General features: G+C 40.3%; 1 protein-coding gene across 4 annotated transcripts in view; it reads right to left on the reverse strand.

Annotated features, from left to right (window-relative positions):
- The window catches only part of RBMS1 (RNA binding motif single stranded interacting protein 1), a 148,003-nt gene extending 133,762 nt beyond the window's left edge, over positions 1 to 14,241 (reverse strand). Inside the window, exon 1 of one of the 4 annotated variants that reach the window (XM_065069640.1) lies at positions 13,846 to 14,241. In XM_065069640.1, the coding sequence (XP_064925712.1) occupies positions 13,846 to 13,920 (75 nt within the window). In that variant the 5' untranslated portion in view covers positions 13,921 to 14,241. The remainder of the gene's footprint in view (positions 1 to 13,845) is intronic. The other 3 variants (XM_065069638.1, XM_065069639.1, XM_065069641.1) reach the window with 3 other exon arrangements.
- Positions 14,242 to 17,552: the final 3,311 nt, after the last annotated feature.

Here is a 17,552-nt window from a genome sequence, read left to right on the forward strand (position 1 = left end):
GAGTTTCACTCTGGCTGATATGCAGGGTGTTTCAAAAAGATGGACCCAATTGGAAATCTTTGAAATTGGGTCCATCTTTTTGAAACACTCTGAGCTGTATAATTTCAACTGAACACTATATTTGTGATGGATGCCTTCTGATTTTTGTTTGTTTGTTTAACCACTTTTGCCAGAAGTAGTGTGTGATATAGTGTAGTGATATTCTGGCTGCTAAGTGGATGCTAAATTCATTTAGCGTTTGCCATACTGTATATTTTCTTGGATTCAGATTCATGCCAGATCTATTAGGATAAGGGAATTTCTGAACATATAAAATATCAAAAAGAACAGCAACCTCACTATGTCACTTCAGAGTGTGTTCAGGAAGCCCTTGCACCTACTGTAGCTTCCGTGTAATAAAAAAACAGATGTATAATCTGCAAGAAGTAAAACGAAATGCCAAGTCTTCAGTTCCAAGGACCTTACCTCTGTAGCACATCTACAGTATCACAATATGTTTGCACCATTTCAGACGCAAAGATAACTGCCAAATTTGCCCCACAAGCACCTTTTGTCCTCTCACAATCTATATAAAACAAGGCCTTCCCCAGAGGTCTTACCTGTCTGTTCCCCAAAACCCTCCATTGTTTTTGTAAAAACAACCTTTAATTCTTGCTGAACTTTAGCAGTCCCCAAAACAGGTTCTTGCAGAATACTGCCTTCAGTCTCCTTTTGTTGGAGATGCAGCTCCCCATGGACGGCCTGGCAGCTGGAGGCATCTTCTTGTGCCATGCTCTGGCACACACGGCACAGTCTCTCCACTGAACCATTCCTTTTCTCTTCCCTGCTCTTTTCTCTCCCTTATCTGTTCTCTACAGCATTTTTCCTCTTCCAAAATTAGTTTTCTTATGTTTTCCTCCCATCCAGCTTTGTAATTTTCACTTACCTTTTCCTCTTCTCCTATCTCAAATGACAACACAAGACTCAAGAGACAGATCTATAGCCAGCTCTAAGAGCCTGTTTAACCTACTTTCAGAGATAAGCTCAGTGCTGGAGGGGCACAGAAAGCAAAGCGGATCAGCCCTGTAGAAACACCTCCATTCCTTGCAAACCCAGTGCTCCTGAGACCACCTGCTCTGGGTCTCAATGTGGGAGTAAGGACTGACCACAGGTAGTCCTCCCAAAGGTTTCTATTGCTTCAGTGAAGCCAAGACTATATAAAATTACAGAAACCAGACTGCTTCTCTGTTCTTCTCCCATTGGTATCCTAAGGCATGCTTTCCTTTCCTCTTTTCCTGATGCTATTTCTAAAGGTATCAATTATCAAAAGATTCTCTCTAAAACTGTGAAATATTTGTCATTCCCATATATGACTCTCAGGTACCTACTCCCAGAAATCCCAGCTCAGCCTTCTGACATCCTCCAGTAATTAGGCAAGCCAGAGTTGCTCAGACTTGTATACAACCCTTGATACCAGCGAGCCTTCTCTCCCACAGCAAATGGTTCCTGAATTCTGCTTTAAAGCTATAGGTTGGTATGAATAATCTGGTATGGTCTGGAAATTTTGCAGCTCTTTTATACTGAAAACTGGGGGAGTTGTAATGAAACAAATGTGAAAATTAACATTGTGATGTTGCTTATTTCTTGAGATAAAATTAAGATTCTGATGCATGATTTTTCTGCAAAGACAAGATTCCATGCCCATTTAAATTAGAGAATACAAGGAGCTCAATATCAGTGCCAAGAGAAGGACTAAGGCCTTAATGTATGAAAACAACACAATGAAATACCCATTTTACACATGAATGCCTTCATTATACAGACAGCAAACCTGAATATTTTATAAATTATACACACACACTTCACGAGATTGCCCAATATCTATTTGAAGCACAGGTTATCCTGCAGAGTAGACACCACACTGTTAAGGACAAAGAATAAGAAAAACTAGTCAATCAAGGAAACTGAATTAACAGTTCAGATAAATCTCTACTCCTAAACAGGTGTTCTGTGGAAATGTCGGGAGTTCTGTTGTTAAACATGCATGCGTTTCTAAGCTTCATGTAAGTATCAGTAAAAGAGAAGCTATTTATACTAACCTTGACATGTGGAATGGAGTGTAAGTAAGCATGGAAAATGATGCATTATATTTCATATGAGTTAAAAAAAGTATTTATTATTCATTTGTTCATTGTTCAATTATTCATCTGACATGGAATTCCACTTTCAGTTTTAAAAGAAGGAAAGTGGTAGCAGATATAAAATACGCATAGTTGCTTTTCTGCCTCCTTTTGGGACAACATGACAAAGTAAACTTCTGTCATTCTTCTTTCATTTTTACCAGGTTTTTTTTGCTGTTTCTCCCAGAAAGATGCACAGCTACTGAGCATGTAAGTGTTAGATGCTGGCTAACACTCCTCCCTAGTCCAAGGCCCCCAACTAAACAAAAGTCCAAGAATGGCATTTAAGAGAAATATCTCCTGTGCACAAATCTCTCTTCCTTTATTCCCAATCCTATATTTTTGTAAAAATCTTCACTTTGATTTATGTTCAGGTAGCCCAGTCGCCATCAAAGTAAACTCTCTAAGATAAAAAGGGAAATTAAATGTTCAATTAGGGAATTTCATTTCCATTATAATTATTTGGAGTGATAACGCTGCTGTGTCTGCAACTTTCTGGCCATAAGGAAGTCATTTTAAGGCCAACTTAATCCCGTCTTAGGTCTCTGAATATATATTCTGGCACCTAACAAGAAACCTGATTTTCAGAATTGATGAACAACCACAATCACATTATTTAGTTAGCAGTGTAAAAATGAACTGACATTTGGTGGGTTTTACATGTTATTCTCATCACCAGTCTGGCTGACAACTACAGCTGTGATTTTTGGTTTGGTTTGGTTTTTTTATTTTTAAGATCTAGTAGAAGCAGCATCTTTAAGATTAACTTCAGGGTTTGGTATCATGAGAGCTTTCTATTTCTACCTGCCATTGAAAATCCTTAGAAAATACGGGGGAGTATATAAAAGGCACTGGAAAGAAGTGCTGATAAAAGCAGAGCGGGCTAAAGAAGCTGGGTGGGTGGGTGGGTGAGTTTGGAAGCCCGTCACATATCCATAGCTTCTGCAGCTGATGAACTTACTGTATTTTGGAAGAAAAGTCACTCGAGATATAGCAGAAGTGTCAGTGAAGGACAACAGGAACATGCTAATTCTTCCCACTTTTTCTACTAGAAAGTCAGGACACTGCCTTCCTCAGTTGTCTTTCTTGTTCCTCTGAATAATGTCTCCTTATAAAGAAACAAGATTTAATTTGGGCTTAATTATTTTTTAATTTAATTTTTAATCCATGTCAAAGACAAACACTTAGCAACAAATTCAGATTTGATGCAGGAACAAGACATGTCAGCCTAAAGAAGTGATTTGATATGAGAATGTACACATGTCTGTCACAATTTATACCATAGTTTTGTAACACTGTAAGGTTCTGCCATAAAAAAAAAAAAAAAAAAAAAACAAAAAAACCCACAAACAGACAAACATAAAACCTTAAATTTTAAGCAGCCTAAATGAGATATTTACTAAATTGGGATAAGGGAATTTGCATGCTGAAGAGATTATCGAAATGTAATTTGCATATTTATAGAATGCATGTTCTGTTAAACAGGGCATTCCTTCTATACCTTTCCTTTCCAAATGCCATATCACGGCCTACAATAACGAAACAGAGAAGGAACAGTAACAGTTACTTTAAAGCCTCTTAGGCTGATGATAGGTACCAGGGTCTGCCTTACAGGATCTCACACTAGGACTCACAAAGGATGTCTGGAGGTCATCCAATCCAAATTTCCTCCAAGAGAAGGTTCAACTGGCCAGTTGAGTTTTTACTGTCTCCAAGAGATTCCACATCTCTCTTGGCACCTGCTCAGGTGTTTGTCCACCCTTATGGTGAAAAAAAATTTCTTCATATCTAATTAGAATTTTCTTATGTCACTACTTGTGTCCTTTGTTTTGCATCCTACTGCATGTTCCCTTCTGTGAGAAAAGTACTGGATCTGTAGACAAGGGGAAAGCAGTGAATGCCATTCACATTGATTTTGGCAAGGACTTTGACACTGTGTCCCACTTTATTCTTGGACTGTAAGGACTTTATAGTCTGGATGGGTAGACAGCTGGATGGGAATAAAACAGGATGGTCAGGCTCAGAGAATCACAGTTAATGGGTTATACTGTACTTGGAGGCCAGTAACAAATGGAGCACTACAAGGGTTCATCTGGGGACTGGTATGTTTAACATTTTTCTGTCAGAGAAAAGTTCTGCACCTGGGAAGGAAGAGTCCCTTGCAATATTCCAGGCTGGGGACTGACTGGCTGGGGAGCAGCTCTGCTGGAACAGACCTGGGGGGCTGTGGCAGACAGCAAGCTGAGCATAAGCCAGCAGCACGCTCTGGCAGTAAGGTGTGCCTGCTGGGCTGCAGTCAGGTGAGGGAAGTGACCGTCCCTCTCTACTCAGCATTTGATAGACTCCATCTAGAATATGACATACAGCTTTGGGCCCCCAGTAAAAGAAATACACTGATAAGCTGGAGCAAGTTCAGTAGAGGGCTGTGAAGATGGTTGGCAGGTGGATCATATGCTCTGCGAAAAGCTGAAAGAACTAGGCTTGTTCAGTCTGGAGGAAAGAAAGCTTAGGAAACAGCAGCTTTCTATTTGTAGAATGGAAACCTCTGAGGAGCTTATCAAGAAGAAGCCAGGTTCTTACAGTGGTGTGTGGTGCAAGGGTGAGTCAATGAGCATAAGCTGAAACAAGAGAGGTTCAGCCTGGAAATAAGGGTGCAGGGGGTGGGGGGGAAATTCACCATGAGGACAGTGAGAATTGGAAGACCTTGTGCAGAGCTGTGTGTCTCCATCCTTGATGGTTTTTGAGACCAGACTGCATAAGGCCCTGAGCAACGTGGTCTGATCTAGATGACCCTGCTTTGAACAGAAAGTTCAATTACAGAGCTCCTGAAGTCCTTCCAACCTGAATTATCCTGTGATCCTATCCCAGTGCACCTCCAAGAAGTGTCTGGCTCCACCTTGTCTACACATTCTCATTTGATAGATTTTGACAGCAATAAAGCCATTTGTAGGAACTGGGGAAAGAACAGGGAAATACATGTATTCATCAGAGAAAGGAAAAAAAACTCACACAAATACAGATACGGAAAAAGTAGAGAACAACCTAAACATAAGCACTGAGTATATGGCCTGTGAAAGGCCTAAACAGAGATTACTGGATTGGGGAAAGGAATTTGGGACTGAGAACAAAGAAACTGCTTCTGTTATTCAAGATCTCTGTGTTCAGGGAAACTAGAGTTTGACTATTCTGTCAATAATTCAGCTACATCAAAAACAACTAAGTATCACCATTTTTTCTTTCTACCTGGAACAATAAGAATCTTAATTTCTTACTAACTGACTGTGTCTAAAGAAGTGCAAGACATTCTGGGTCCTTGACCCTGTTAACAGAGAAGCTTCCCCTTCCAAAGTGTCCCCATGCATTCTCCTCACTTTAATATGCAATTGTCAAAAGCAAATGGTCGCTAATCAGAAAAGCTACCTGGAGGAAGCCAGAAGGTCACAGACACTATTCATGAAATTGGAAGTTTGTATCATAAACCGTTCTTAAACTTTTTTCTTTTTTTTTTCCCTAGGAGCCAGAATGTTTTAGCTAGTACTTTTCCAAATGAGTCACTAACACCCTTGTCTTAATTCTGCAGCTGCTGCTAATTTGAAGTGCCAGCCTTCTCCCCTCTTTCCCCAGAATGAAATAAAATATCAATGTTGCACTGTGCTGAAAATGGAAAGCTAAATGTAACACTATGCTACAAGGCCTCTGGAAGCCCCATTTACATTTGATTCCTTCTTTCCTCCCAGGCCTATACCTAACTTAAGCCCTCTCAGCAACTTATTTCACACTTTCTTCCACACTCATTGGCCATAAGAATGAAAGACAGACTCAAACAGTTTTTAACACTTAATGTACCAACACAATTTAAAATAGTAAAAGAAAAAATAAAAACAAAGAAAACTGATACTAGCAGTTATCTGCATATATATGCAACCAACCAAAGAGTTCTCTTGTATCTTCCTTTGGCTTGGATCGTTCACCCTTTTGGCCAAGGACATGGAAAGCCTTTTTTGTAGAGAAGTAAGCACCACCTTTTTGCTGTACAAAAGTGAAACTCAAGAGGGTATATTTATCTCATGGACAAGTTCACCCATAGCTGTGCAAATATCAAACTCCTTCAGTGTCTCATTAGTTGCTCCACTGTAAAAATGTATTACAGGTGTGGTTTTTTGGGTTAGTTTTCAGCCAGACTGGTTTCTTGATTCAGCTCACTGACTGACCATACGAATGCTAGTGCCAGCACAGGGGAAGGGTCAGGAATGAGTTGCTGGGGGCAATGGGGAAAGACAAGGCTGCCCTTTCTGGCTGCTGTGCATAGTTATGTAAAATTAAAGTGATTATGTAGCTATGGCCTGAGGGATAGAAGAGGTCAGAGATACTACCACAGCCTATAAACGGCTATGGAAAACGTGTCAGTGTGTGTTGCCAAGAGACAAGCAAGGGAATTCAGTTCTTAACCGGTGGTAAGATCCACAAAGTGAAGCCCATTCGCTCTACCTCTCTACAGAAGATCAATACTTTCAACGCACAAGAGTCACGCCAAACATTTTGAGTTGCATTTTGCATCAGTAAGCTCTGCTTATCTACCTGGAATGATTCTGGCCTTATGTGTCCACTGAGCTTTCAGAAATTTACCTTAAATATACTTTTTCCTCAAGTCTGAGCATTTGAGGCCCAATGTATTCTTATGGTCTCAGACCATGAACAGAGCATGGTGGCTTATAAAGGCCACCATGAAACAAGTGAGTCATGGTACCTTATTATATCCATGTCCAAGCTCTTTGGCTTCCTCAATTCTGAGATAATATAATTTAGCTTAGAATTTAATGAAATTAAATTTAAATGCAGGTGTCAGTATTTTCAGCTGAGGAAGACTAAGAAAGTGCATGAAGTCAGATAATAATTATTACCTATTACCCACAGTAAATATGACCTGAATCTGTTGTGTGCCTGTGTTTTGACTGAAATGAATTAAATTCTGAATATATTTTTATCATCATGATTTTTCCAACATTTTTCACTTCTTCAACAAAGCAGGTGATTTTCCAGTCAAGAGTTGTGATCACTGCTTTGCATAGGCTATAGAAAAATCTCTGCAATGCAAAAAAATAGTATATCATTTGCAGCATATTTTTTGCTAAATCTGAGCATATATCTTCAAAGGACTATTTCTCAAACCAAAAGCATAATTTCATGAAAAAAACACAACTTTTTAAACCACTGTTATTTGCTCTTTATTATGACTACTTGGGAAGAATGAAACTGGAATAGGTAGCTGTGCCAAGCTATATTTTCCGGTTTATTACTACAGCTTTGTTCAAACTTCCTTACTGCTGTCACAATCAAGTGCTGTTCATTAGGACCATTGGATTAGTAGCATCAATTACCTTTCTGAGTAAGAGTGATGGACTTACTAGCAAAGTTGCCAGTTCAAACTGCTGCTTGGACTTTAAAGCAGCTTAAAATTTCTGTTCAAAGATGGGGGTTTTTTTATGTATATTCAAAATAGGTATGTTTCTGAAAGGTATTGGTTTCTAGAAAAATAGATTTACAAAACAATGCTTTACTATATTGTGCTATTATCCATTGGAAAATTTCAATAATTCTGCCTTTTCTTGTTCCTTCAATACTAAGTGGAAGCTTAGAAGTTCACTTTCAGGAAATTTCATCCTTGAAACTGAGACCTGAAGCTTTATGCTCTCACTAGAAGCAAAGTATTTTGAAGTGCAGGGTTCCCTTTACAAATAAGGGTAAGAATATAAACAGCATGCCCAGCTCTGGTTTAAAGGTAACAAGAAAAACACTATAGTCATTACCAAGAGTAACAGTAGAGTTGTGAAAGAAAACATACTTTAAAGAACTGTTTTATTCAAAGAAAAGCAACTTCTCCCCACACAAACTTATTGCACACCTTTCATGACTGCCTTGGGATCCTGCATTGAAGGTAAAGCTGGAAAATACACTGCTACAAATCAGACACATTGTATAATTCTGGTCTCTTACAGCTGTTCCCTACCTACTGGTTATAAACTTCATAGACAGGGTTTTGGAACATACCCAGTGCCTGGGGGGGTTTAATAATCAAACACAAAAGAAAACAGTACTGAATAAATTTTTCAAGCCTTTTTCAAGCCATGTATTGATTTATCACTTTTCTGTAGAAGTCTGTCCCATAGGATTTTCAGAATCAGGGTCAGACTCATACACATCAGCGGCAAAGTTACTACTGAATCAAGGAGAGGGACCAAATTTCGTTGACATTTGTTAAATGAGGCCAATCGCACAGTATCAAATCAAGCCCCAAGCACAGTGTACTCTAGGGATGAGTTTATTCTCAAGCTTCTAGAAATTACAAAGATAATAAGAACCTGTTATTTCTACCATTAATGATGTGGGGAAAATATTTTTCACTTTGTCATTTGCAAATTCCCTCTCTAATGTATGTATATTTATACTGTTCCTCTCTCTGAGGAGGCTGGATTAAGGGAGGTAAATCATGGCTTTTTAAAAACTCTTTTTGAAAGATTCCCTAGAAAGAATACAAAATCAGCACATCTCATGGATGCCATTGCTACTTCTCCTTGATTCCAGTCCCCATCACACAATCTACATGTTGTACTGCCTAACTTTTGCTCCTCTGAAGTGAAGTCTATGAATAGCATGTCACTGCAAATCATGCCCAAATTAAGCATGGTCAGCATAACCCAAGCATTAATTGAGTTTCTAGTAAATAAAATGATGCTCATCTGAAATCAAAGACAAAACTCATGTTGACTTCAATAATGCCAGTCTTCAAGATGATGATGATGTGAAGTGTTTCTACATTTCATGTATCTTTATCAGAGTTATTTAGATAGTTACAATGATGTACATTAACATACATGACACACTAACCTACGTCCTTTCTTGACTCTACCAAACGATGCAGTGCTCCCAGTGTGGAATATCTAGGTTTAAACCTTCCTGAAGTCACTAAGTGCACTTTCTAGAGAACAGTCTTCATTTCTCCATATTTTACAGGTTCTGAGATTATTTTATAGAGCTGCAGGGATCACCTCAATATCAGCACTCTTAAGATTTTCTTAAAATGGGTAAATTTCACACTTCCTTCTCTTCCACAATGTGGTACACTTTTTGAAGGAATTCTTTGAATAGTTCTACAACAAAATCCCAGCCTGGCTGGAATGGGAGAGAACTCATTTGAGAAGCTATTGAGGCTGACAGGATCAGGTGACTGCACAGGGAGAAAAAGTTTGCCTGCAGCTAACCTGTGCTTTTTCTTTTTAAATGGATTTCCAAGCCCACTCAAGAACAAGAGGGATCGCAAGTATGGACAATTAATATAAATTCCCACAATAAGAGGTGTGAACATTATTTCTATCCAACCTTATAAACATATACACACTCTGTGTTACTGTAAACTTGCCTTTTCTATGTACAGATTTTGCAGTCATAGTGCATATGGAATAAATCTGACTGATTAGAATTAGTAATCATTTACACTGATTAAAATCTGCTCATAAGCTAGTAAAACTTTTTAAAGGGCAATAGGCCTGTGCTTGGCACAGAATATGGTGAGTAAAAGTTTAATTAGCAGCAAACCATTAGAGGGTCTTAGAGCTTCTGCTTCAGAAGCATCTAAACCAGAAGGTTCTGCATTGGTCTATTAACTTCATACACTGACACTAAACTGTGGATTATCCAGCATCTCCTAATACAAAAGTTCCATATCTGCTTTGTTTAACAACGCAGTGAGCTCCCTTTTAACAAGCTTCCTACCTACTCTGCCATCAGCAGGCTTGAATAAAAATTAAATGTTCCCATTTTAAAGTTTGCTGTCAACAGCCTGAAAATGAGTTTTTGATGTGGCAGAATCTGCCTGCTCAATACGAGTTTACATCAATCTACAGTCTTGCCTACAAACCTACACAAACTTCTAGAAATATCATTTCTTTTCATAGCTGCTAGGGCACTAATTTTGCAGCTACCAAATTATAAAGTTAGAAGCCCACTCTAAGGTAATTTAGCAAGATTCACAAGATTTCGTTTATTCTGGGTTGTTGTAACCTAAAACCATATAAAAGAAATAGAATTCAGGTATCGTATGAATTTTATGTATTACTATTAAATGCTTGCACTTTAAATAAACTATACTATTTACAGGAAATGTTGCCATTTTCTACTAATACTCTCCTATGCAAAGAAATTTCCTCCATGATACAGAAAGCAAAATCAGTAAAATCAGTAAAATTAGTTATATTGTTACATTATTGTCCAAGGAAAAATCAGCAATACAGCTATTTACCACAATTTGTAAATCATTGAGTGCATCGTATCCCTGAATTCCATTTGATATTTAGGTAAAGGAAAACAAAACGTAATTTCACTTTAATTTCTTACTTTACCAAAGCAAACAGATTGTGGCCTAGAGATGTATATATACCTTTAGATTTGTTTATGTTTATTCTAACTGTCTTGTTAAATGTTACAACGCTTTGCCGGGCACAGTCAGATTTTACTCCTGGTCAGAGAGGTCTTTAAGAATTAGTAAAACACATACAATCTTAATTAACATCATTTTCTAAAATGCTGAAATACAGAATCTCCTCCTTTCAAATAAAATATTAAGGAAATTAAATACAACTGAGCTGACATTTTAAAAGCAATGTTACAAAAAAATTGTTAAAAGTATCTAAACTTTTAGAAACATCCACTGAACTTAGAAATATTTGTGATGCTCTGACACGCAATACAATGCTGCACTATAGCTACTGTCCTAAAACATACATTCATTAGAAGACACAAAAATCTAACAGATACGTCAAACATATGATTTGCCAGAGTAAAAATTGTGGCAGTCCCAAAACTGCAGGTTTTACAAGCTTCAACTTGAAGCCATTTCAAACTATTTTCATTGCTATAATGATTTTTCATATCAAAAGCCTTACACGTTCTTCCAGTGTTTATTTTGTTCATTTTGTTTACATCCATGGTTTCACTGGTCTCTTTTGATGCTGAACACCCTAAGATTAGGGAGGAGGGTGGTGCTGAATCACAGCAAATGTTTATGTTTCCTCCCAGAGTATATGACTGAACCAGCTTGAGTATTTCATGAATAAGACTGTGAAGATCATAACAGATAGACACAAAATCTGCTTTTAAAACCTGTAACATATTTTATAGCAATTAAATTAGTTGACCATATCAACATTTTAACCTAAAGAGCCATTAGAAATGTATGCAATTTCTAACAAGTATTTTTGATCTCTCTACAGAAAAAAATCCATCTTCAAGCAATTCCTGTCATCTCCTCGTTATCCATTTGCTGTTTATAGTCAGCAGACTTTCCATCATTACTTAAATAAGGATAAGATGAGAAGCAAAACTTCTAGTTTCAAAATCTCTTACCTCCCCCAGTTTAATTGCATTCCGTTACCCATCATACATTCAGCAAAGGCTATTCAAGTATATTATAATTTTTCTTTAATAAAAACGAGAGATTTCTCCAGAATTACTGAAACAGTTCATGTGCTGGACAACGGGTTGTTTTAGGGCCCAAATAACAGAACAGCTGAAAACAATACATTAAATTAATTTTTCTACATGTTCAGCAAGGATTCACAGTGAGAAGATTGCTCATATTACTGAATTCTGAATTCAATATCAAAACTTAGAGTTCCTGCTGCTTTTATCTACACCAAGGAGCCACCTTTTTATTTCTTTTATAAAATCAAGATCCCTGAAAACTGGAGACTTTCACTGGATCCCAGATATTTTATTTCATGTGTGTAGGTCAAATGGCTGTGTGTTCTCTCTGCTGAAACACAGTAATGTAATTTCAGGCTGTATAATTTTATAGCAAAGACTGTAAGATGTTTTGAAGATGTCATTGACTGTAATACAAATCAATATTAAATTAGCTGTACAGGAAACATTTTCAAAAGATGGTCCATCAAGCTTTCTCATAGGATCATGGATTTCTAGGATCATACTCTAATAACTACAGTAAGCCATTAGGGTTTATCTCCCTCTTCAATTATTTACAGGTCAAAAAAGCCAAGTGACATTGCTTTATATATATTCAATGTTATATACTTAGTTTGTAACTTACTAATGCCACATAAAATCATGAAGGTAAAAGTTTCTGAACAAAGACATTTTTTCATATCAGAATATTTATAAAATCATACAGCTAAGTGATGCAGAAGGCTGTTTCCTTAGGCACTCTACCTTTCCTAAAAATAATTATTTTAAATATATATCTAAACAGTACTGAAGTAATTACCCTGCTGTAATCTTTAGGTAAAGTAATCTTTAGGTAATCTTTAAACGGCTCCAGACTGTACTATGTAGCCTGATGTTGATTACACATTGAAGAGATTAATCATTTCAAATCACCTAAAGACCTTCATCATATTTCTATCAATTTCTGTTTATACACATTTCAAAGCCTCCTCGTTGCTGACTTGTAAATGTCTCATGACTGTCAAACAATTATTTTTCAGCAAAGCAGTATAAATTACATTTCACAATATAGTAACACAAGACACAAAAAAAATAAGAGCCTATCAAGTATGCAGATACAGAGAAGGGAATTCTTGTCCTGTCATTGCCACACAGGCAGGATGTATCAATAGCAAAAGAAAAAAATAAAGGGCCCCATGCCACGGTTATAATCTCTAAAAAAAGTTCACACATTGAAGCCTCATATGGGTCTGTTTTGATTTCTGAGGAGTGACACTGGTGTTTGGAGAGGCTTATGCTAAATGTTCCAGACAGCTGATGCAACCACCTCTGCATCTGCCAGTTTGCAGCATGATGCTTCTAAAGCAGCGGGGCTGGCTGTCCTTACAGACTCGAAGGAGAAAAAATAAAAAAAGGTGCAGATCCATCACCACAAGAACTACTAAAATCAACCTGCCTGCCAACAACAGCTACCCATGTACAACATTAATCATCAGGAGCCGGACCTTTAATGCGTTTTTAATCCAGTTTGTAAACTGTGAGGTGGCAGCTCACAAAGGTCTAACTCCACAGACAATGAGGATCAGTGCGAGTCCAGCAGCCTTCCCACTGTCCGTATTTAAGTGGAATTACGGCCATCCCCATTACAGCAATAAGCCCGCCCTGCCACCCCCCAAGATGTCAAAGCACCACCGCCCCAGCTGAAAGAGCAGCTCCCAGCAGCAGACAGCCGCCGGTCGGGGCCTGCCGGATGAAGTTTGGGTCGTTTCCCCGCGTTCTCGGTGGCTTCTCCACCAGGAGAAAGCAGCAGGAGCGGGGCCCCTGCAGCGGAGTGGCCGAGGACGTGGTTGGGAAGAAGACACGCCGAGAGCCCTGGGGAAGAGGAGGGACCGCCGGCGGGAGGGGGGAAGGCGAGAGGGAAGGAGACAGGTCGGAGACGGCACAGACGGGAGCAAGGGGAAGGGGTGGGAGCCCGGCGGGGAGAGCGGCGGCCGCGGGCGGCCCGGGGGCTCCCGGCGGCGCTTCCCGGCGGCGTTCCCGAGGCGACGGCGGCGGGTGGCAGGAAGGGGCTGCCAGCTCTTTCCTGTCTCCGTCCCCCAGTGCAACCTGAACGCCTCCCCCGGGCCGTGCCCCGCGTCGCGGAGCCCCCGTCCGAGCTCGGCCCTGGCCCGCCGCCCGGGAGCGGGGCCAGCCGCAGACCCGCCGCGCCGCCCGGCGTGCCGTACCCTACCTTCGCCTGCAGATACTGGGGGTAGTAGTAGGTGGTGTACTGGGGGTACATCTGCTGTTTCCACACTTTGCCCATGAAGCTGGAAATGTAGCCTGCAGTGCAGGGATGGGGGGGCACTTTGGGGGGCTCCAGCCGCCTCTCCGTCTCTCTCTCCCTCCTGACTCTTCCTATCCGGCGGCGGCGGCGGCTGCTGCTCCTCGGCCGAGCCCAGACCTTTCTTCTCCACCCAAAAGCCACAGCGGAGCGGGGGCAGGCACTCTCGCTCTCTCCCCGGAGTTCCTGCCAAGTCCCCGCCCGGCCGGGGCCGAGCAGCGGCGGGCCGGCTGGCGGAGCGGCGGCGCGGGGAGCGCTCGGGGCGGGCGCGGCGCGGCGGTGCCAGGCGGCGGGGCAGGGCTGGCGGAAGGAGGGAGGGAGGGCGGACGGCGGGAAGGAGGGAGAGAGGGGCGAGGGGCGGTGCTTAACCCTGCTCGGCGCCCGCGGTGCGAGCCCTGGGCCGGTGGCGGGGCAGCCCCCGAGGGCCCCGGACAGCTTTTCCGCGGCGGGCAGCGAGCGGCGGCGCTCGGCCGAAGGGCCGCGTCAGCGCCGGGAGTAGCTGCGGTGCCCGCGGGGAGCGAAGCGGCGAGTTCCCACGCTGCAGTGGTCGCACCCGGCTCGGCCCTGACCTAATTAGCCGGGTTGTGCTTTGTTGCTGCCTTTGCTCTTTGTGCATCTCGTTGCCGAGAAGGGGTGGCAGGGTGCAGGCTTTAGGGGAGAATACGATACGGTTTCGGAAAACTACATTTGGCTTTGATTCTGCCTGGCGGTAGAAGATCCATTTATCTGCTAGAAGCAGAAGGGACTGCAGTGCTAAAATCAGTTTACAGAAAAGCAGCCATAAAAACAGACCAAATTCTGCATTTGGCCCTTCATGAATTCTTAGATTTATACTTTCCCCAGCAGTGCTGATTTCACTTCATTCTCAAACAGGAAACATTCCTGTTCTAGTCAACAGCAGTGATAATTTTCCACTCGAATACTTTCTCTCTGAAAGAGAATTTCCTGAACATTAGAAGTAGGGACCAGCAGCACACTATAATCCAACATCGAGCCCATTGGGTTTACTTCTGACAAATGTGTCTCTCTTCTACCCAAAGATAAACTGATCCTCAGAATATTAAGAACATACTGTTTCTTTGTCACACTAATCACTATCATTTTTGTCTTTCAGCACTGTTTTATTAATAAAACATATATGTAAGGTACACCAAAACTCCCGAGTGTAAGAAAAATTTAAAAACCTAAGGATTTACAAGCATCCCAATGCAATAGCAAAGGCAGCCTTTGTGCAACCATGAATCCTTGGTGCAGGCTGAGCAAAGAAAGGCGACTGCAGATATTCTTGCAAATTCCAGCTGAGCAGAGGACAATTACGCAAATGGCATTGCAGCTCTCCCAGCTAGCCATTAAGATCACTTTACAAGTTTTTCCAGGGAAGAAATTTGTATGCGCTTCATTGTCCACACAGATTAAAATACTAGTTGTATCTTTAGGAGATGGCTTTTTCTGCAGGAAAGAGGCATGGGAGCTTTTGAGTTTTCGTTAGGTTTGGGGTTTTTGTTTGGGTTGGTGTCAGATTTTTTGGTTTACACACAGCTAGAATGACTATGGAGAATGCAAAAAGCATATGAGTTGGTAATATTTTTGTCTTCACGATGGTGACATTCTGTGGCAGGGACAAAGATTAAAGTTAGAGAAAAGTTGAGCAGTATGAGGTACTTCAAGGGGTTAAGAATGTTCATCTGGAAAAGCTAAAATGGCCATAGCCAAAATCAGCTGCCTTCTGTTGACTGTGCTGGCTTTACACAGTGGAAAAAGCATACAGGCTGCAATTCTATCTGAAGAATGCAAGGTAATATGGCTCATGGGTAGTGTATGGTCAGAGGAGAGGAGAAATAAGTTTCAGAGCTTCATAGGGAAATGTGTTGCTACAGCCCAGATACGTGATGATACTGTTATAGATTGCTTTAAGAACTGTCAAATTGTGGTCTGAAGTTCTTGGTTGAACTACAAAGAATGTGATGCTGGCCTCTCTTAGGCAGGTTACAGGTGCTAGTATACTTATTTTCCTTCTGTGAAAGACAGAACAAGCAAGAAGAGATAAAGACTGGTAGCTGACAGATGGATTTGGGGAGAGTTTTCCCGATGAGAAGGAAAGAATGAGATCTGAAATAAAATACATATTGTACTGAAGACAGCTAGAAATAGAAGAGTGTTTTCCTAGAAACCATCTTCATGTAAACAGCTACTGTGGTTGTCACCAGTATGTCATGCAATCATGATTGGGGAGAGAAGCATGCTGAAGAAAAAATCTCTAGGAAGTGAGGAGAGGGGAAATGCAGCCCCTATGGTTCCAGCATTACAACTGCCAGAGACTCCAGCTTAGCTGTGTCAAGTTGCTGAGAATGGCTGATGCACTCTGCCAGTGAGAGGAGCAGCAATGTGCTCTGCCACAGTGGCTCCTGGAAGGGACAAAAGAAGAAACCTGGCTAAGAGAGTATTTGATCACAACTGGAACAGCTAAAGCTGATCTCCACATTCCTTCCCAGCCTCTCCTTGCAGAGGCTTAGAACTCTCCTAAATGAGGTCTTTTGCTCTAAAGCTTAATCTCATCCCCAAACGTGTTACTGTTAATGTAAGGTTGAAACAAGGTTGGTTCCATTTTCAACCAGAATATTTTCTTCCATTGAAATGTCTGCTCTGATTTATTTAGCAAAGCTGACATTAAAGAAGTTCAAAAATGGTAGAGTTTAATATTTATCACTGTGAATTTAAAAATTAAGTCTGCAACTTAATACTACAAACCTTTACAGTGCAGTGGTCCTCTCGATGATTGATGAGATTTTGCAGACAATGCTCAGTTTTTATTAAGGCTAGAAAATATTATTATTTTATTTGAATAATTTACATGAGCCTCAGCTACAGTAATTTTATTTCATTTTTTAAAAATGGTATTGAAGTTGTTTACTGTATTAAGAATGCATCATGAAGATTCTTATGCAAAAAAAAACAAAACAAAACAAAAGAACACCTTAATTTAGCATCACTCAGGGCAGTCTCTGCTTGTATCTTTTTAATATGTTGATAATTCTGCCAGTTTAGTAATATGAATGCAAGTTGTGCAACACAGACAGGATGGCATTGCAGAAGAAACTTTAAACCAAGTGACTAATTTCTTAACTTTTCATACTGATGGATGTTTGTCTTCAATTGCTTATTCTATGTTCATAGCAAGGGCAAATAAACACTTTTAAATTAAAACTGCTTACACTGCCTGGCAGTACTATCTCCTGCCTTCATGACTACATACCCACAAAGTTAAAAATGCTTCCCTCATTTACACACTACACAATGTATAGGATTAAGAAGGAAGTTAATCAGTGACTTGTGTTCTGAAAGCTTAATAGATACACAACTAACAAAACAAGTAACATAATTTTTTTTTTCTTCTTTAAAAACTGATTTCCTGCACACTGCAACAATACAGATGTAGATACCGCAGCTCTGTGAATGCTACAGAAAACAGTAATCCAGTAATCCATAATTTTGTCCATGGCCAGATTTCACTAACTATTGATAGAACAATATTAAATTCTTCTTCCCCCCCCCACTATTTCCTGATCATAGTTACAATCTAACTGGTCAGGAATTATTAAAATATGATGAAAACA

The sequence above is a fragment of the Columba livia genome, chromosome 7 (assembly GCF_036013475.1).
Source record: "Columba livia isolate bColLiv1 breed racing homer chromosome 7, bColLiv1.pat.W.v2, whole genome shotgun sequence".
In the NCBI taxonomy this organism is placed as follows: Eukaryota; Metazoa; Chordata; class Aves; order Columbiformes; family Columbidae; genus Columba; species Columba livia.